This window comes from Epinephelus moara, chromosome 24 (genome assembly GCF_006386435.1).
Source record: "Epinephelus moara isolate mb chromosome 24, YSFRI_EMoa_1.0, whole genome shotgun sequence".
Taxonomy (NCBI): domain Eukaryota; kingdom Metazoa; phylum Chordata; class Actinopteri; order Perciformes; family Serranidae; genus Epinephelus; species Epinephelus moara.
Genome location: NC_065529.1, coordinates 37,028,662 through 37,050,768, shown reverse-complemented (window position 1 = coordinate 37,050,768; position 22,107 = coordinate 37,028,662). Strand labels below are relative to the sequence as shown.

Here is a 22,107-nt window from a genome sequence, read left to right as displayed (position 1 = left end):
TGCATTAATAATCTGAACCTGCTAAATATGTTGTAACGACAGCTTCAAAATAAGGAGTGAAGTAAAATAATATTGGCTTATAAAATGTAATGGAGTGGAAGTATAAAGTAGCATAAAATGGAAATACTCAAGTTTAAGTATAAGTACATGAAAACTGTATTGAAGTACAGTACTTGAGTGTAGTCAGGGGTGTAAGATGGAGCAGAGGAGAGCATGGGCCCTTGCAAGTGATACAGATTGCTGCCTTGAATAAATACCTGCGTTCAAAGAGGAATGACAAGGAAAAAAAATAATGTTCCACATTTAAAAATTGTGCCATTTGCTATACATGTCCTGAAAAGACAAACCCAACTACGTCATGATTTACTTTTTTTTTTTTTTTTACATCTTTTTTAATAGTCAGTAGCTTTCTAAACCAAAATTATATGCTTTTTTTCTAAGTGAGCTATAAAATCTATTAATAAGCTATAAAAATTAATTAATTTCCTACATTCTTTGATATTTTTGTCAGATATGCAATGATGATTTCTGGGTAATATTTATGTTAATGTTGTCCAGTGTCAAGTCTCTCTCTATTTGTGTCAAGACAATACATGCACTATTCCACCACTGGCACTGTCTTAACTTATTTATTACAATACAGCATCCCAGTGACACCTGGGGATTATGCAATGGTTTCTGTTACAATCCCCTCTGGTGTGAGGTTTACTCATCAGTTGTTTCCCTCTCTTACTCCAGTGCATGCTATTGTTTTTCTTCTCATAGCCACAGTAACAATAAATGCATGCGAGCTCTTTTCTAAGAAGATGTTATGACAATTCTGCATGTAATCTCACAATGGCATCACTTTGGGAACAACTTGGCATTGGCTCCTCCTTAATCAGTATCTGATGAGTAACAAAATTAAGTTTCTTTCATTCTTATTCCTACATTTACCCGGCTTAAAGTATTAAAAAAGTAGATGCCATTTTGTGAAACCTTTTTTAGGGGAATAACTTGTTTTATTAACAGCCATATTGATTAACATTTTAAAATGTCTTAAAAAATGTACATATAGGCAGCCTGAAGGATAACACATTTTAATTCTAAAAATATTCTAATTTATGGTGCTTGAATGTAATTAAATCATTCACAAATGTAAATTTACAGGTCACAAAGGAGGTCAAGAATGACATTGACTCAGTTTGTTTTTCTATTAATCCAAAGGCCATAAAACTATTAAGATTTATTTGTTGTTGTTGTTGTTTAAAACCTTTATATAAATCATACAAAGATTCTGTGGTTGTTTGTGTATCTCAATAAAGGGGGAAAGGGCTTGATGGCGTGGCTATGTGCCATAATGGTGCAATATGAACCCTCTCACCATAAATATTTTGAGTTATTATAGCAGAACAAACACAGGAGTAAGTAACGACATTAATGATGGCTCCATTCCAATACCGTGGATCAATGAGCCAGTGTGCACAATGCGAGCACCCTGGCACACCTGAGTGACTAACTGCAGCCATTAATAATGTTATTAGTTACACCTGTATTCGACAGGTTAAAGTAAGGCAACGGCATCAATTAAGACACTGTGAAAAACTCCCATGTTTTCCTGGATAGAAAGCAGCTCAATGGCAAAATCATGTATTTGGAACTACACCAGTGTGTCATTATAACTTTAATTAATTTCATAAATCACTTTATTTTTCTCCTGTCAAGCTCGCTTTTCTATTTCTCTCTGTTTACACAAGCTCCCATGTTACTCTCACACTGCCATGTAATGTTTAATTATAATGTTGACACCTCAAGGAAAGATGAGCCTTAATTATTACAGATGGAATAGTTTACAGGCACATTTTCATATTTCCCATTCACCGCATAGTTTGTAAACATGCTTTATAAAGAGTGCGGGGTTCAGCGTGGGATTGGGAGGTTGTCAAATAAGTGTTCTGCCCTCTCAGCACTTTTCAAAGTGCAGTGAAAAGCCCTCTGCCAGTCAAACACGCATCTCAAGTGTCATATTTATATATATATAGCCAGGCGGCTGTCTGCCAGCTGAACAACACAACCAATCACTAACAACATTGTCACTGAATCCCCAAGGACTAAGTTAATGCAGACTCCTCTCTTGAGTCTAACACAAGGAAATGAAGACTCTTCCTCTCTCTCATGCACACACACAGCAGGAGAAAATACATTTTTGTCAACCTTTTATTAGTAAACAAATTGACAATTCCCTTTTTACACATTTGGAAACACACTGCAAACAAGTGTTTTCAGGCATTTTGTTACAATCAATATGAAACATAGTAAAAAGCTAAATATGGTAACTACAATGCTGATGGAATTACTGCAGACGGTGTACGATGTGTCTACTGTGGTAACACGACTGACTTAGAATAGAGTATAGTCATTGATTTATGTGCAATTCGATGGTATATATTTACACTGAAAAATATACACAATATAGATTAATCACATTCCTAGGGCCAGCCTAAGACTCTTTAATGGTATTTTTCAATGCAAAACTGTCACACGATCTCTATCCATGCCTCCTGTTTTCACAAAAGGAAAAAAAAAAAACATTATCAAACTTCAAATATCATTAAGCATTTACGTGATCAGCACAAATCATTATATTACATTGACAATAAAAAAAAAAAAGTTAGTTATGCGTGGTGTGGTAAAATGGCGTTGACATTATTTGGCACTGTGTTCTTTGTAGCGATAAGAGCTGAGCAAACAGTCAAAACCTAAAATAACATCAAGGGACATTTAGAAGTCTGATAACATTACAAGAATGTTTCAGTGATTTCACAGAGATATTCAAAGACTGCAGACAGAGTGATAGTTATTGTAGTAATAAGGACCAATTAAGAGTCAATGTGCAGCGTTCAAAGAACCAGACTGATTCCCTTTTTGGTATAATTGCAGAAGCTGTATCAAATACTGGTTAGCGTTGTCATTATAATGCCATGCAGGGCCAATTATCAAAGACAGCGGAGTGAATCAAAATCAGTTGCAAGTTTAAAGAGATAGCTTGGGGTTACTTATTCATGTTCAGAGTATGCTATACAGTAGTGGTCTGTCGGCAGGCATGCCCACACTTTGGAGAAACAGGCTGACACAGAAGCTAAGCAATATACTGCTGTGGATGAGGGGCTGTAGCAAATGTATTTTAGCCACCTAAGAAGACAGCCTGTTCTAACAAGGAAGCCATAATTGGCTTCAGTTCCCCATCCATGCTCTCGTCAAAGCCACCAGACTCCATTGACAAGAACAGTAATTTTAGCTCAGTTAACACAGGAGCTGCTGGTCTACTGCTGCCTCAATCACAGAGTTAATTTATGTTATTGTGTGACTTTGGTGAATCCAAACTAACCCTTTCAAATGCCAAAGTCACACAATAAAACAAACAAAATAACTGATGGAGGCAGCAGTAGACCAGCAGCTCCTGTGTTCAGTGATGTTAAATCACTGTTTTTCCTCAATGGAGTCTGGCTTTAAGGAGAATGATATAACAGCTTCATTTCCCTGTTGGAAACTGGTGTCTGACAGTAAGATAATGCAGTGAAAATATTCTAAATATAGCGTGCACTTGATCTGACATTGCTTTTTTTTTTTTTTTTTTTTCTTAGGTGGGACTTTTTTTAGGTGGCTAAAATACGTTTTATTGCTGCCCTCATCCCTAGCAGTACATTGCTTAGCTTCCTTGTTTGCACTCCACTGACATCCACTGTATGTAAGACACTTGACTATGGAAAAGTAATCCATTCAACCACACTTAAAAAAAATATGAACTTTCCCTTAAATTTCGACCTAGATTGTCACTGTCTTTTTCAGTGATTTGCTGTGCCCTATCACATGGCTTATTTAGATCACCCATGCATGAGCGAAACTACCATCAAATCAGCCTAAAATTAGGTCAATATAAACCTGTCACCATCATCTGTTTGCATTAGTGTGTGCTCTGCTGTGTGAACATTATCACTCTGTAACTGACTTCATGGATTAGGTCAAATTTTTACTTTTGTAGTAGTAACAACTATTGCACTCTGTAGGAAAATCCTGAAGAAACAAGCAGCACTGCTTCACACACAAATCATCAATCACAGCAACGTGTAAGATGCTTAAAGGCAAACAAAGTGGCATGCGCTGTCAGAGGAGCACACAATCCAAATTTATAGACGTGGAAATGCAGTCTAATTACGCCAGCATCTGTATTCTTTTTGGCACCTTTGAAAATAGGTTTTGGGACTAAAAGGGCTCAAGAGATACAGACAAGCATGAAATTACACAGAATTAGTGAGTCTGTGGGGGCTCATGAATCTACTGACATTCAATTAGGCCAACGTAAGAGGTAAATGAAACTACTGTGTTGTTGTGTTATGGATCACAGAGTAGTAAGAGGAACTGATAGAGCTCTGTGAAAGTGGTTGTATAGTGTACTTCATTTGTTTGAAACAAAATGAAAGCTGGACCTAAAATAAGTTCCCGGAATTTAGAGGAACGAGGCAAAAGAAGTCGGGAGAAAGGAAAATCAGAAGGCAGACCTTGGAACAAAACACATACAGTAATTCAGAGCAGAATGGAGACCAAGGTTCATTAAGGGGTCAGCATGTCGACACAGCGCCACGTCTGATTCTGCACCTATAACCTTCTGCCGAGGGGAGTTTTGAGCTCAAAAATCCTCTCAGTTTCCTCTGAAAGAGGTCGTAGTAGTTTCCAGATCTCGCTGTTTTCATCACAGGCCAGGTAGTAAAACAACATTGCATGTGCGCGCCGTTGCTGATTATGTGCAAAAAAAAAGAAAAGAAGGAAAGATGAAAAATGTTTATGGGACAATTATAGAATTTGGCAAGACCTCACAGAAATCTGCCTGCTCTGTAAAACTGTTGAGAAGTAGCAGCAGAGGACTGAGGACGGGCGGGCTCGTCAGTTAAAATGAGATTAGAGAAAAATAAAGCTAAAGCAATATTGTGAAACAACTACACTGCGTGCACTACAGTGGACCTCATACACAGGATTCTGTTAATACCTTTCAGTAATGTGGAAGTGTGGCGCACATGTGAGCAGCTGGAACTGTTATCATAAAAGAAACTTGGAGAGAATAACAACACAATTCACAATTAAAGGAGTAGGTTTTTTTTGGGAAATGCGCTTCTTAGCTCTCTGGGAGAGTTAGATCACAAGAACGATACCACTCTTATATCTGTACATTAAATATAAGGCAACAGCCAGCAGCTGGTTAGCTTAGCTTAGCATAAAGACTGGAAACAGGGATAATCACCTGGCTCTGTCTTGTTTGTTGAATTTGTACAAAAATCAAAGAGTTAAAACAACATTTGGATTCCGAAGGGATTTATGTGCCAGACTATTTCTTGGCTGGGACCATTAACTTCTTGGATTCTTCGCCAGTTGCCCAGCAGCTAATCAGAGCCAAGAATTATCAGCCATATAACTCCCTGTAAAATTATTCCAGTATTTACACTTCAGTTTTTGTACAGATTAAACAAACAGATACAAAGTGTTTATCAGTGAGCTTTAGAGATACTGGTGGAATTTTGTTACCTTTATACAGATCTAGGCTAGCTGATTGCACCATTTCCAGTTTTTATGCTAAGCTACGCTAACCAGCTGCTAGCTCCAGCTTTATATTTACTAGGGATGTCAGTTGTGGTTATTTTTCTTTTGATAGCCCAACACTCATTAATCTGTCACGAATCAGTTAAAAAAATGCAACATGACAAGACACACAAGAGGCGCTTTCCTTTAGTCTGGTGCTCCACTGACTCATTGAGTTTTAGCGCTGCATTTCAAAGTGCTATCCATTTAGAGGTGGTCAATTTTTTGCTGACAGCCAGCCAGCTAGCTGCGTTTACGTGCTTAAATAAGTGCTAACTGCCCACCTTCCGGTCTCCACTGGTTAGCTAATGTTAGTCTTTGCTGCTCTGCACTGCGAACCACCTGGGCTGGATTAGAGCTAGCTAGCGCTGCTGCTCATTCTGCAATTACCGTTGGCAACACCCACCCATGATGGTGGGTATGTGTTGCTGCGGAAACATGGTGGCCACCTTCTGGTCACCCTCAGGTATCCCCAGTGAGTGAGAGACTTCATTTTGAGCTTTAAAACCCCTTTAGCATTGATGTTAGCACCTCTAGCCATTTTGACGCTGCTATAGGTGCTAACAGAGCTAACAGTGCTTAACAATGCTAAAGGAGTTTTGTGGCTTATAATTAAGCCTACTCACCAGGGCAACCTGGAGGGAGACTGGAGGGTGAGCACAATGTTTTCACATAAACTCCATCCTGCCACCATGGTGTGGCGCCGCGAGCTAGCTCCCTCCCACCAGACCAGGGTGGTGGTGCACAGTGGAGTAAACTGAAGAGCAGCAAAGTTAACCTACGGACCGACATACGTAACTGGTTAAATATAGGCTCTGTGGTCACCTGATTAACGGTTGACATCCCTAACATTTACTGTACCGACACGTTTCAATGTTCTCTTCTGACCTTAGACAAGAACACAATAAAGCACATTTCCCATGTCAAACTGTTCCTTTAGTGTAAAGGAAGTAGACTCGCACAAGCCTTTCATTTCTTCATTTTTCACCATGTGATTGCAATTATCATCAACACACTCCCTTGCTGTTTTGCCTTCTTGATGAAAAGAACAAACACACAATAAATTTAGTGTGCACGATCCTTCTTGCTTGACTGTGAATCACCAACATCTCTTCAAATATCCTTCCAAAATGCAAAAATGAGATTAAATATCGGTGCAAACACTAATGACTACCATAACCTCTTCCATCAAACTCTTATGATAAATTATTGACAACGCACATTAACTGTATAGATGGATCCTTCACAAAGTGGAGAATGTTTGGGAAGAGATCTCCTCTGAAACAAAAGGCAATAACTTCAGTGCTATCAAAATAATTTGGTGACATTAAACATTTTCAGTCCATGTTTTGGTTGAAAGTAGATTTGTACAAATTTACAAGTACAAATGATTTCTGAATTCGTGCAGCTGTAAAGTTCCTCTGATCAACCTGGGGATATAATACCGCAAGCAGGAGCCAGTATATGTATGGGGTTCTTTCACTTACATATAATTTTAATGCAGACATTTTTTGTCAATGCTCAGAAACTTGTAGTATTTCTCCTGACAGAAATGTTCAGACTATATATATGATGATTTGCTGTTGTTGAGTGCCGCAAAAATGCATTTGCTATGGTCGTCAGAATGGAACTGCTTCACCCCGGTATCGGTGACGGCTGAGTGTTTGAGGGTGTGTGGTGGTTGTAAGATGAAGCAGACCGGGAGCACAGAGGGTAAGCAAAGGTCAGGTCACAGGTCAGGTTGGGGCAGTCACCGGCATCATCAGCAGCACGTCCTGCGAGACTCTGAGGCCTGACGTCCCAGTTTGAAAGCTTTTCCTGAAGTTCCTCCGGCTGCGTCGGCAACAGGGATACGCTTACCTTTGAAGAGACACACACACACACACACACACGTATACAGATTTCCATCATTCAGCCTTGAGTAAGCTTCTACGTTTGAGTGCAACTTTGATTTTATATATCTATTTTAAATATACACACTTTTTATGGTAGAACTACATGCCAATTAAAGTGGAAATAGACAAGTCTTTTTGCTTACACCTATCATTGTGAAATAAACGTTGACAGCACAATGTAATGGCTATAAAATAATGACACCATCTGCATTCAGCCTTGCTTTCACTGTGCAATTCTATCTGCCACTGGGTGCGAACTCCCAGGAAAATGAAGGCTTGATTTACGGCAATCAAAACAGGAACAGCAAAGTACTTTGTTTTCCTTGGTAGCTATCGGTAGCTATCCCAAGTTACAAAGAGTATCAATTTTAGTCCTTTGTGGTGCTATCCCAAGTCGTGGAAATGGTAGACGGTGGAACAACTGAAGTAACTGTGGAAAACAGCATGTAGTTTGCCCTGTGTTGTTGGTAGTTGCTAGGCTCTGAGGAAAACGGAAAGCAATCCGGTTGTCTTTGCGACAGCAGCGCCAACAATAATACCACTTGGAAACACTAGGGGGGAGAAAGTTGTCTGTTTCCACTTTAACTGAGTTTCAAGTTTCCGACAGCTCATTGATTCTAGGCAAGTTGTGAGTATTTAGTGTGTTCACACTGGAAAAAATTACAAAAGTAAGTGGGCTCAAGAAAAGGTCACTACGCAAAGTAAAAACATTTTTTTGAGCATGTTGTTGATAAATAAAATGGTGGCACTACTCACTTATGAAACATGCGGGCAACTAGTCGAATAATGACCCTAAATGACGACTATTGGTCGACTAGGAAAATTCTTAGTCGAGGGCAGCCCTACCTGAAATTTTCATTAATTCTCATTACTGCTAAGCAGTTTAAAACAAATTAATCTGTGCGGCTGTCATTTTTAACATTCTGAAGCTCCGTGGTAGAAAGTTGGTACAGACACAGTTGCTGTCTCCAAGAGTTTTACACCCTCATACTGAAGGAGAAGACCCTACACGAAGTTGTGTGAAGCAACAACAAGTACAACTTTAATCCAGTAAAAGCACATTAAATTTGTCAGGTACATAGCCTATGGAAAGCTGGCTAGCCTCTACTCAGGGACAATGGGTCTGTTTCTCTCTTCTACTCTTCTTAAAATGCGATTTTAACTAAAACACTAGCCCATTATCATGAATTTCTTATATCTATTAGATCGAATAGGTCAAGTGTCATTGGAATTAGCTATTTCATAAAGTCCCATGCAATTTAAAGCAAGTTAACATCCAACACCACCACAAATAGGCATTCCATCTGATATAAAATCAATAGCCTATTAGCAGCAATTTCTCCCTCAAGTGTGTGTCCTGCACTGTATGTATGTATGCAAAAAGTAATATGTATGCTTAATTGCTCTTCACCTGTATGAATACACTACATACTCAAAACCTGCTTAGCATTTACATGTCGTGTAGAATATGGACATAACTATTGAGTATGTCTTTTCTCTATCTTATCAGTTGCCTCTCAGAGCTGAATCAGCTGCTCCCACAACCCCTTGTCTCTGCAAATGTGTGTTTTCAAAATTAAGTGTCAGGATGTCATGATTAAGTGGATTCTGCTTTGGCATTATCTACTGCTTATTCTGAACTGGCTCATCGCTGTCTGATACAAACACGGAGAGAATGATTACACTTTTGAAATGTTTAGAAAGTGCATCTCTGATAGGCACAAAACATAATGTACCTGCTTTGAAACACAAAGGGAGACGAGATAAATATCTTAATGCTGCACAATGCTTAATTTGTCACAGCTCAATGGGAACCTGGGGATGCACAATGGCACCAAGTGCTCAAGAAACACACTCACTTATCTCTATAAACACCTCGTTGATGTTAATGGCATTCTTGGCGCTGGTTTCTACGAAGATGGCATGGATGGAGTCAGCGTAGTCCTTGGCATCCTTGTCTGACACCTCCCTGTAAATACAAGAGGTATTTCAAAATTGCTATGTTGCAATATGCAAACAGATTCTCCGATTTCATGCCCTACCATCAAATTTTACTTTGACAGCTATTATGTGGAAGACTCCCCAATTTATGGATGATATTACCAACAGCATACATGCATCTTAATCTGGGAGATTTTTTAATTCTTCTCAAGATTCAAATATGAAAGATTATTTGGTCCACTATACATGACCATGACTTTCCCACTGGAGTCTGATCACCTTATTTTCCACAAAGGACGACTTACACAGAATAATAATCAGTATGAGAGACAATATTCCTCCTCGCAGGGCAGAATGCACTTCAGCTCCACACACAGTAAATTCCAGTGATATTTCTGAGCCAAACATCACATATTATTCCGATGCTAAAAAGGTCATAACATTTCCTTACAAGAATTTTTTCCATCTGAGCCAGCCATTTGAAATCCCATCACCACTCTCAAACTGTAAATGAGAAGGCGTCCTTACACTGCACACCAGCATTGTTCATGACATATTAAGTACCATCTGTAATTCAGGTGTACCTGGCGTCTGACAGGTCACATTTGTTTCCAGCGATGGCGACCACTATATTGGGAGGACCGTGCTGTCGTAGCTCCTTCACCCAGTTCTTCAGTGTTTGGAAGGATTCCTGATGACACACAACATGGTATACTGACTGAACCGATAAGCAGACAAACATCTCTCAGGAAGGTTTAAAGGACTAGGTCAACATTTTGGAAATATGTTCTTGCAGAGAGTTAGATTAGAAGATAGATACCACTCATGTCTTTATGGTAAGGTGGAGCCAGCAGCTGGGTCATTTCTATGTTCCCAGGCTCCTATGTTACGCAGCTCCACATTTTTATGTGAAGCTGGTCAAATTTGACCCAAACAGAAGAGTTCATGTTTGTTAATAGAATATTAAACTAGGGAGCACAGGAAACTGGGAAGGTAAGTTTCCTCCAAACACTTTTGGTATAGTACCCTTAAAACCGATACCTAACCCGTATAGACATGTACCCAAACCCTAGATCTGTTTAGTGTTTCGACTGCAAACAGTACTCTTAAATATAGACGGGGTTGTTACCGGGTAGCAACAGCTGCATCACTTCTCCGTCCAGCTCTTGCTTTACCGACAATGCAGAGGAACATCTGCACCTCACTAATCATCCACAGAATGAGGTTGCTCACCAGCATTTTCAGGACAAAACAGAACAGGCTAGACTGTTTACAATTGCTGTTTCAATCAATGGAATATTTAAAAACAGCGGGTTTGTGCATTGAGTCTTTGTAGAGCGAGAGTGACCGCTCTCTCTTGACTAATCAGCAGGCTGCAGTGTTTCTAGCTCCACCTTTTGGTATCTGATCAGTGTGCTAGGAACCCCAACAGAGGGGTGACGAACGGTTCTATTGGTACCATCCACAACTTCTGACAATGGAAACGCAAAAGTAGCCATTGTGAATTGAACCAGACTGACTGATGGAAACCAGGCTATGGACACATTCCTGCTAGCAGCCAGTTAGCTTAGCTTAGCATAATTAATGGAAACAGTGGGAAACACCTAGCTTAACTCGAACCAAAGGTAACAAATTCCCCTACACCTTCTAAAGCTCACTAATGAACACTCTATATCTGCTTTATTTAAAAACGTAAATGTTCACAGGGGTTCAGTAACTTCCTGGTGTCTCTACTGGTTGCCTGCCAGCTGCTCCCGCCCATAAAGTGTGTAAAAGAAGTGGACGTAGCTAGATGTCACCTACTGGTTTGTGGACCACTGTTTTAAAGCCTCGTGTCTGCCATTTTAGCTGTCGCCATCTTGTTTTTTATTTGGAGCCAGAAGTGACCATATCTGTGGAGGTTACACATTGATACGCCTCTATCCAACGCTCGGCAAGAAAATGAATAAGAGCATTTCTGAAAATGTTGAACTATTCCTTTAATGTACATGCACATTCTAAATTTAGAAATGACATGAAAAAACAAAAACAAAAACGTGAAACTGCTCCATAAGCACTTTATGGATTAGTAGTTGAGGAGAAAAAGTTAATAATACCTCTTTTGTGATGTCATACACAATGATGGCCGCCGCTGACCCTCTGTAGTACATTGGCGCCAGAGCACGAAACTATGGGAAGACAGAGAAAGTAAGCAGTGATGAGCATCGATACTTTGAAGAATTGCTGCGGGGCAGTGCTGGACAGGGGGGAGGTTCACCTGTCTAAAGCCTCTGAATGACCATCTCTGCCTACACTTGATTATATCATTCGAATAAAGCTTTGAAACCATGTTGACATGATGATCAGAGTATTTTATTCAATCCTGATTCATCTTTGAAGACTACCTTGGTTTCCTTCCAATTTCTTTCACTTTTGGATATGAAGAGTACTAAAAATATCACTGTGGTATAACTTTACTATTATACATTTTCACACCCCAAAGATCAAAAAACAGAGTCAAGGCTTTTCATAGACTACAGCTAATCCATTACATAGGCACTGGTGATTACTTCACTGTGAGTTTCATTAGGCTCAATAATACTGACTGTGACAAACTCGAAACAGAGTATATAAATGAGCAAAAAATAGACACAGAGTACCATTTTACTAAACCAGAGGCCAAGTGTTCTGAGCCCATAAGCCAAGCAGCTTTATTTAAAATGGAAGTATGGCAAGTCTTTCCACCAAGACCTCACACATGTGGTAGCCATCAAGAGAAAGATGAGCAGAATGTGTCAAAAGCTGTTAGCGTTATGATATTTATGGAAGACTATACATTTGATCTCAACCCAATGCATCACAAAGCCCTGCATAATCAAAACAATATGTGCACGTCTGAATCCATAGCTGCCTCAGAAACGGGGAGTTCTTCTTTGTTTGCCAGGTTTTGGTATTTTTCTGGTGAAATACTTTCCAGTGCTCTTTGAAGCCTGGCTTCAACAATTAGCCTGCTGCCATGATATCTTAAAACATATTATTCTTTAGCCATGATAGAAGCATATCAGCCTGTCTGTCTGTCTGTCTGTCTGTCTGTCCACCACTTTGGTCCAGACTAGGCTTTTCATACCTTTCTGACATTTCACTAGGATATATGTTATATGACAGTACAGAAAAACCATAAAAGCTGAGCTGCTGGTGATTGATGTAATTGTAGTATGTATGGCACTGTCTAGCCCACAATGCCATGCAATTAGCCTACTTAGATAAGTCCTGCTGGGTTTTGATACTCATGGCCCATAGAATAATGACTATGAAGGCTATAAGCGCCCTTCTTCCACAGATTCTTGCTGGAAGACTCAATGATGCTCATTGCTGTGGCGGATACAGACAGATCAGTCGCCTGAATGGAGACGATGTGCAGGTGGTGGTGGCACTTGAATAAAATCATTTGGCTAATAGTCTGTTTTTGAAGTTGAAAAAAAGTTATATGTGGTAATGTTTTCATGATTCCATATCTAGTCATATTTAATTGATCAGCGAGGAGATCTATTAGGCATTTTAATTTTTTACTAGTCCTGTAACGTTATCCCCACCACTTGCAGCTGCCATCTTTCTCAGCTCAGTCTATTTCACTAATAAAGACTGCCCCCTGGTGGTGTGAGCTGTACATTACAATGCGTTACCTCAATACAGCATCTCCGTATCAGTTTAATACACAGAAAAGCATCTGTACTTTTGATAGTATTAAATATATTACCCTCAAAATTGCTAAATATCCTGCCGCAATCCCTTTATAACACCCAAGCCTAGTCCAAACTGAAATATCTAAATGACTACCAGATAGATTACCAAGAAATTTGATACATACAGTCACTGTGCCCAGAGGATGACGTTCACTGACCTGGTGGTGATCCCCTGACCTTTTATGTTACACCATCATCAGGTCAGTTTCTTAATTTCTCTGATATTTTGGATTACATTGTATCACCAAACACCTGCAAAGCAATCCCATCAGCCTCAGCTGTACTTTCTGTTAAGTGCTAATTAGCAAATGTTAGTATGCTGGCATGCTTAACTCAGATGGCGAACCTGGGAAAAATAATAACTGTCCAGCTGTCTTGTCATTTACCTCAAAGCACCGCTGTGCCCAGGTACTGCTTCACAGAGCCAATGGCATGGCTTTGGACTCTTACAATGTACTCACATTAAAGTGGAAAAACAAAGGTCTATGTTTCAGACATTCAAACAGTGTTTGCCATGCCATTGCCATTAGCTATCTTTTAGTTTGGCTGCGCTTAAAAAGTTCAGGAGCTTGGACCAAATCTGTTCCTTTTCTGCCTCTTCCAAAACATACAGATAATTGGATAACCATTGTATTTATAGAGAATATTTGATTTATTAATTGTTTCTGGAGCTGGCATAAAATGAATTTTACTGCATATTGTACTGTGTATGATTATCTGTGTGACAAATAAATGTATTGATTTGATTCAACATAATCAAAGGCACCTTCAAAAAACCATGCAGGATTTTCCTAAACATGATTTATACAAAAGTAATTCCTCTAAATCCTTGCTTATGACCCACTACAAATGTGTGGTGATGTATTTATCTGCCCTCTGCCTTTATTTCCTTATCTTCATCTTTCTTTTGCTGAGTTGGGGATGATCCTAGGCACAGTGTGCAGGTAAGGTCAGGACTTTTTATAAAAAGGTAGTGACCAGTGCCACAACGTAGGCTGCAAGCATCCAAGAGGAAGCTACAAAAGTCACAGATACAGTGCTGAAAAAACATGAATGAGTCCATTCACTCACTGTTTAGATTAGTTTTCTGCCGAAACACATAGAGTATTTGCTTTTGATCTCAATTCTGTAAAAATGTTTGCAATGGCCTCTGCAAGATTTTGAAGTTGTAACTGTTACAAAATCTTTGTTAGCAAAACAAACTTACAGAATACTTCAGATATGAAAATTGAAAAAAGAATTATTTCCCCTCTCCTGTTCCTGACCTCTTTTTGCCTTCTTGCTATATATACTGGACAGGGTCTTTTAACAGACTAATAAGACCATGTGTCATGTATTAACTAATGATATTTATTTTAAAAGTAACAACCCATGTCTGAAAAAGACCTTCACTTGGAATGACCCTGCCTTCCCGCCAATTTCATTTTCCTTTACAATACGATGGAATAAACTATCCATCTTGGAGTGACACTGTTACCTCAGGAAAGCACACATTCCACATAATTATAGTTGTTACTGGCCCCAGGTCCACCAACGGGAATCCAACTCGGGATATTTGGCAGCGGCACTGAGGAGAGCGCTGTCTATTTCATTGGCTAGTGTCGGGCTGCACCACCACCAGTCCTGTGTGGTCTATCTGTGCCGTAACCCAGAGAGCAATCACAGCGAGGCCAGACGTCTGGCCACACAGCAGCCCAGAAAACAGCCCCAGTGATGCCTACAGAGTGCTGATTAATTGCTGAAACCACGAGCCGGGTGCATAATGAAAGAAACCCTCCTATTCCAATAGGATGCAAGGTTCCCCTCGCTTGTTTTCTGTGAGGAGAAACAGTCAGGGGGGGAGGACTCGATGAGCTGTTGACAGCTGGGCTCAGATGTACTCGTGAGGCCTCATCTGGTCTCGAGATATGGATTGTGGAAATCACAGAGCTTTCCTTTTTGCCCCGGTCTCTGCTTCCATGTGCATTGGCTGGCTTTGTGTTCCCCTTTCTCAACTCAACAGATTGTGATCGGCCAAAGCTCCACAGAAGTTAGAAAACAAGCCACGAAAGGTTTCAAAATACCACAGCAGCTTTGTATGAATACACACACACACACACACACACACACACACACACATATGCAAAACCTACTGAAGGAATGTTTCTCTTTTTTCACACACAGATGTGAACCCCTTGGGAAGCCAAGAGGCCACATGGGAGTGAAAAAAGTGGAAATAAAAAAGGTGGAGAAAATGGAAAGGAACACAAAAGAATCACAGAAAAATATATAGTTGCCAAGAAAAGAAAGATTCCACAGGAGGAAACACAAAGTGAGGAAAAAAAGAGGACGTGGAGTTGCAGCGACTCCAAGATAAGACACAGTGGCAGCACACGCCAGTGGGCCGAGACGGCTTGGGTTTCATCCTCTCATCTTATCTTAAACGAGGCTGCATTGATGTCCCCTCAAGGCCGTGAAGAAGCCGAGGCCCCAGGGGGAAAAAGGAGGATAAAAGGCAAACGGCATCTTATCTCACCTCTCTGGAGAGGGCAGCAGCAGGGAGAAGATATTACAACAGCAGGGGATTGTGCATGAGAAAAGGAGAAGGGCATGCAGGGAAAAAAGGGGAAGTGATGTGGAGAGCTAATGCAGGGAAATGCGGGATGCAGGGTGTGAGTCAAGAGAGAAAGCAGTTCCTTACTTTGAAACTGTCTGGTGTCATTCCGCTAGGCTTAAATGTGAAAATTGTACTTAAACACCAAGAGGTCTGCTGTTTCTAATATCACGTCATCTGTAAGTGGTTTCAGCCCTAAACTTCCCGTGGGTGATAAAGCATTTCAAATACTGCTGCAACAGAGACACCGGAGTATAAATTACACAAGACATGGCACCTGAATATGACACTTACTGACAGACAACACTATTCAATCCTGTATGCACAATAAAATAACACAAAAGGAACATCACTCCTTTATTTGTGTCTCTAAATGATCGAATGCAATGAGGAAGAAGGAGTGAGCGTGAGAGGCGAGACAAAGATTTAAGGTGACAGAAGCGATAAATCATCTCAGACTTGCTGATGTTTCTATTAAACCAAACAGACGCCACTCACAAATCCAAATGCACAACACCGCATTTGTCATTTAAGAGAGGGCTCCTAAATCACGAGCAGTGAAAGAAGTAGGTTATTGGTTAGCAGGCAGAGCTCGACCTATAGGAAGGTAAATGTTGCCCCCTATCAGAATAATGACTAACTGCACTTTCTCCCAGGACAGTTCAGGGAGTGGTACATGCTCACATGCAGACAGCTTTCTCACTTCCTTTAAAAGCCACATGGGAGAATTGAGTGGATTTTTTAAATAAACCAAGTCGAACTGATCGATTACAAATCAAAACTGTGTGCTGCTGTGGTTTGGCTGTGCAGGGCGGAAGCACATGAATCTTGCTCAGGTTTAGCCGGCAGTATTATGCATTCACTTGGAGGGGAAATAGCTGCACCGTGTTTTTTAAATTAACAAGATTATATCTCAGAATTTTGAGAAGTTTTCTCTTTTCCATTTCACTTTTATTTGGAAAAGGCAATATCATAGAGTGTACAAAATCCTTTTGCCATTTTTACATGAAACCTTTTCCAGTTTTTTATATACATGTACGTATGCATGCGCACAGAAAAAAGATAGAGCCACAACTCATCCTGCACTCGTGGTGTCAGAATATTCAGAAAAATTACTTTCTGACTATGAAAATTCACATGAACGCCCCCTCAAGTTGAAACAACAACTCTGAAAGTCTGCAAAAATTTTGGTACAGGACTTGCCGAGTTGAGGTCATAGATGCAGAAACACGGCAGACAAAAACATAAGTTAGGCCGATGGTGATAAACTTTTTATTAATTCACATATTGCGTGTCAATTTTTATAATATTATGTAATTTTTTAATATGGTATTAGGTTGTAACTGTTAGTTGCTGTCCACATAAAGTGACCTAGATCCGTTAGAAAACTAATTTATTAGCATTAGTCAGGTAAAGCAATATTTTAGACGTTTTAGGGGATCTACTGTTGCAGCAGTAAGTCTGGGTACAAAATGACTTTGTAATATAAAGCTTCAAACTGTTCCCAACATGTTGTTAAAATGCTGTGGGCAATAAAATGCAACACTTCTTCTTTGTGGTGTTCATGTGGTTTCCACTTCAAGCTCATGAACACAAAAGTCGGAAGAACGACTTCCCATCATGGGAAATGAGACCTGTCGAGGAGCATGTGAATGCAGCATCAGGCCTGAAGAGAACTTTCAGTCCTTGATCTTGACTTGCAGCAGTATACACCCATGTACATTCCTCATGTACAGGTTGAACACACCTACACATAGACATCTATATTCACCCGCATATCCACATGTATACAACCCACATAACAGTGTGTACTTTCACTTAACCTGTCCGCAATTTTCATGTTTAGCTTTATGGCAGAGAAAACTTTTCATGGGGGTAAAATCTGCTCTTGTTTTCAGAAAAACAAGAATGCTAAAGGTTATGGGGCAACGTCTAGCTAACCTGGTAGAGTGTGAGCTCCATATGGACTATAGCGTGCTTTGCAGCAGGTCAGGTTCGATTCCGACTTGTGACCCTTTGCTGCAGCTGCACGTCATTCCCCTTCTCTCTTCCACCTTTCCTGACTATCTAGAGCTGTCCTTTCAATAAAAGCAAGAATTACGAGATTAAAATATTGTTAATACAGGCGGAAAAAAAACAAGAGCAAAACAGATACTTTTTCTCAAGTGACTGCATTACACTTCACACTACACCAGTCCATTTAAAAAAAATGCAGAGGCTAAAACCTCAGTGTCTGTTACTGACCCGCTCCTGTCCTGCCGTATCCCAGATCAGGAACTTGTGCAGCTCATTCTGGTATTGCACTGTCTTGGTCATGAAGGATGCCCTGTGGAAGAGAAATGGCTTCATGATTGATGTGCTATGTCACATTACAAAAACATTAATTTGATTTAACTGCAACTGAAGCTTAAAGGTTTCATCACAACTCATTTTCAAGGGTCTAAGCGAGAAAAACACTCATCCTCATTCAGATCATCAGCTGGTTTAAGATATCTTAAATCATCTGCCAGCTGTAGTGAACAATAACATCCAACAGTAAAACACTAAATGGGACTTAATTATCAATTAGAGTCCAACTGATACTGTACTTTGAGGCTGATAACAATATCTGTTAAATCTGGGATAAGCTAGAATTGTCAAAAACAATGACAAATGTCACAAGATGACAAAGCAATGTCTTAAAATTGCTTACTTGATTCGTCCAACAGCCACAGAAACACAAATGACTTTATTTATGATGTCATGAAACAGACACAGGGTGCAAGCAACTTTTTTGTACAGATGGAAACAGCAAATATTTTGTACTTTTAATTGGTAAAGGAATAAAATGACTAAATATTGAAACTGGAACTCGGGCTGCACTAATAATTGTTTTCATTCTGAATATATGATAATTGCTTTCTTAATAAATTCATTATTTGATGTTTAGAGTGTTGGAAAATAGTGAATAGAATGAAAAAAAAGAAGGCCACCATGACATATGTATTCAAATTGCTTGTTTTGTCAGACTAACAATCCAAAACCCAAAGCTCCTCACGTAAGAAGCTGGAGCCAGAAAACTTTTGGCATTTTTGCTTGAAAAGTAATTTAAACAATCAACCGATTATCAGAATTGTTGCTGATTAATTTTCTAATCCTCTTATCCAGCTCTAATTGGAACTGATTATTCCATAAATTGAAATGAACTGATTAAATGATAATGTCCTGCAACAACCCTAAACACAAACCAACAAGACAGAGAACAAACAAGGACAAACATAACTGGTAAAAAAACAGGAAGGAACTTACCCAATTGTTGGGTTGATATTTGGGTCAAAGCTGTCCTCCACAAATCTCCAAACAATACTTGACTTTCCAACGCCAGTGTCCTGCACAGAGACAAAATAAAGACTATGCTTAATAAACATGGTCGGAAGCAATTACTAGAAGTTTAATCACAAGTACAAATGCACATTCTCTGGCAATATTCCCAGACGTCATGGCTTTATCGAGGCATCTTCTTCCTTCCTGCTCCACTCGTAGGCCTCTAACATTATATTAGTTAAACAGGACAGACGTAGTTAAGCCTACATTGTTTTTTACATCTTAGTAGTTGAGGAAGAAAATGACATGTGATAATGTTAATTCAGGAATGTGTAATGCGACACTGGTAGAGAAAATAAAACCTCATGCTGTTGTTATACGCAGAATAGAGACACTGATGAATGTTGTTCCTGTGACTCATTTGCAAACAGAGACTGCAGCAAAAACCAGTAATGTTATTTAGGAAAGTGATATATGGAATAGGGCTGCAACTTATGATTATTTTCATCACCTATTAACCTATCTATCTTTTCATTTGAATAATCAATGATTAGCTTAGTGGTAGAGCAGGTGCCCCATGTACAAGGCTGTTGCCACAGCGGCCCGGGTTCGACTCCAGCCTGTGGCCCTTTGCTGCATGTCACTCCCTCTCTCTCTCCCCCTTTCACGCTTGTCTGTCCTATCAAATAAAGGCTTAAAATGCCCAAAAAAAAAACTAAAAAAAAAAATAAAAAAAAAAAATAATAATCAATGAATCCATTAATCCAAAAATGTCAAATACGTGAAAAATACCCAGCATAAGTTTCCAAGAATCCTTAGTGACAAAATCGAATGTCTTATTTTGTCTGACAAGCAGTCCAAAACCTTAAGATACTTATTTTACAGTGAAAAGCAAATCAAATCCTCACACTGGAGAACATGGACCCAGAGAGGGACTGGACTTTTTTACTTTAAAAATGACTTTAAAGATTAAGTTGATTATCAGTTTTGTTACAGCTCTATTTTAATCTTATTAGTAGCTGATGGGGAGCAGATATGAGGAGGTTACTTCAGGGATGTATAAATAGGACGCTGGTAAAGAAAATGATGCCTGTTTATCTAATGTTCCTAGGACCTCTCTGGAAATACCAAAGGCAGCAAATATCAGTTGTGTTATTTAAGAAAGCTGTATAAGGATTAGGGATCATATTCATTATAATTTTTTTCTTTTATTATTTTGTCTATGAAATGTCAGTAATAGTGAAAAATGCCCAGTGGCCCAAGGTAACAAACAGCCCAGATGATCTATATCAGCAAGTCCTCACTTTTTGGATAGCTAGAACCAAAAAATGTTAAATCGATATTGTTGCTAATTAATTGTCTGTTGGTCAACTGAATGTTTTTTTCAGATCTGTTTTAATCTTATTAGTAGATGATGGGAAGGAGAGGTGAGGAGGTTCCTTCAGGAATGTATTAGCGGGATACTGGTAAAGAAAATGATGCCTGCTGCTGTTTATATGTTCAGAAATGTTGCTCCCATGACTTATTTTGAAATACTACAGGCAGCAAAGACCAGTGAAGCTATTTAAAAGTTAGAAAGAAGAAGATATAGTTTATTAATCCCTGAGGGCAAATTCAATTTTTTCCACTCTGTTGTCATACCCACAGAGGCCCGAAATACACACACACACACACACACACACACACACACAAACAGGACCTATACATGCATTACATTGAGAGATGTCAGAGTGAGGGGGCTGCCCATGGACAGGCGCCTCGAGAAGTTAGGGGTTCAGTGCCTTGCTCAGTGCCCAGGAGGCGAACTGGCACCTCTCAAACTACCAGTCCACACTCCATACTTGGTACAGATGGGGACTCGAGCTGGCGACCCTTCAGTTCCCAACCCTGGTCCCTATGGACTGAGCTGCCACACCAAGAGAGCTATATAAGGATCAGGATTAGTATTTCTTAAGTCTATAAAATGTCAATAATATTGAAAAACACCCAGTGGCCCCAGGTGATGCCTTCAAATGCCTTGTTTTTGTCTGACACAGCCTAAACTACAGGCCTGTAAGTCAACAAATCCTCATATTTGAAAAGCTGGAACATAAACATGTTTGGTATTTTAGCTTAAAAATTACTGATCAAACTATTTAAGCTCTATTTTAAGGATTTTTTTAGGGTAGGGGATGTGGTACTCCCTATTACATTTGTTACTGTCTTTTTGCTATTGTTTTTTGTTTATTTTTCTTTTTATTTATAAGGATCCACATTAGCTGTGCCCTAAAGCAGAGCTAGTCTTCCAATATGATCATACCCTTTTTTTGTTTATTACTCTTTATTATGTTGTTATTTTTGTTTAATCAATGTGTGCCACATCTGTTTTATAAAATGAAAAAAACAATTAAAAATTGATCACAAGAAAAAGCTCTGTTTTAAGCTTGGGAGATGGACATGTGAGGATTTTACTTCTAGCATGTATTAATAGGATGCTAGTGTAAAAAGAAATGTGATTTTATGGTGCTGTATGCAGTTTAGACATGCTTAAATGTTGTTCCTGTGACTGGTTGTAAGAAATCAAGGTGCAGTAAAGACAATAACAGTGGCAATAATAAAATGCATGTGCTGTCTCGCCCTTGATCACAGGTATCCACACATTTAACTCATGTAAACACACCTGTCTATCAGTAAGGTATAGATCCTGATGGAGGAGCAGTATGGGTGATTTGATGCCACAGGTACAGCCAGATGTACAGTGAGCACTACAGACATAACGTGTTCACATAAAATCGATGCTGACTTACCCCCAGGAGACAAACTTTTAACTCTCTCAGCGCCATATCGATCTCCTCTCACTCAAATTGAGTTTGTAATGATGACCATTGACAGTTTTCTCCTCTGGTTGCCTTTAAATCTTGAATATTCTTCAGGTGTTTGTATGTTTACGAACAACTTGACTTCATCTTGGTCACAAGCTGCCAAACGCGCTTCTCAGGTAAAGTTGTAACACCGTATATCAGCGTTAAATCGTCGAGCAGTCCGTGGTATTTGCCATATTGTG

The 22,107-nt window shown here is 39.5% G+C and overlaps 1 protein-coding gene across 1 annotated transcript; it reads right to left on the bottom strand.

Moving 5' to 3' along the window:
• Positions 1-2,182: 2,182 nt before the first annotated feature.
• On the bottom strand, positions 2,183-21,989 carry rab22a (RAB22A, member RAS oncogene family). The gene is made up of 7 exons (XM_050037314.1): positions 21,851-21,989; positions 19,050-19,129; positions 18,006-18,087; positions 11,543-11,614; positions 10,031-10,137; positions 9,365-9,474; positions 2,183-7,470 (listed from the first exon to the last, which is right to left on the bottom strand). Exons 1-7 carry the CDS (start codon positions 21,884-21,886, stop codon positions 7,373-7,375), a joined length of 585 nt encoding a protein of 194 aa, XP_049893271.1. The 5' UTR covers positions 21,887-21,989; the 3' UTR covers positions 2,183-7,372.
• Between the last annotated feature and the right edge of the window lie 118 nt (positions 21,990-22,107).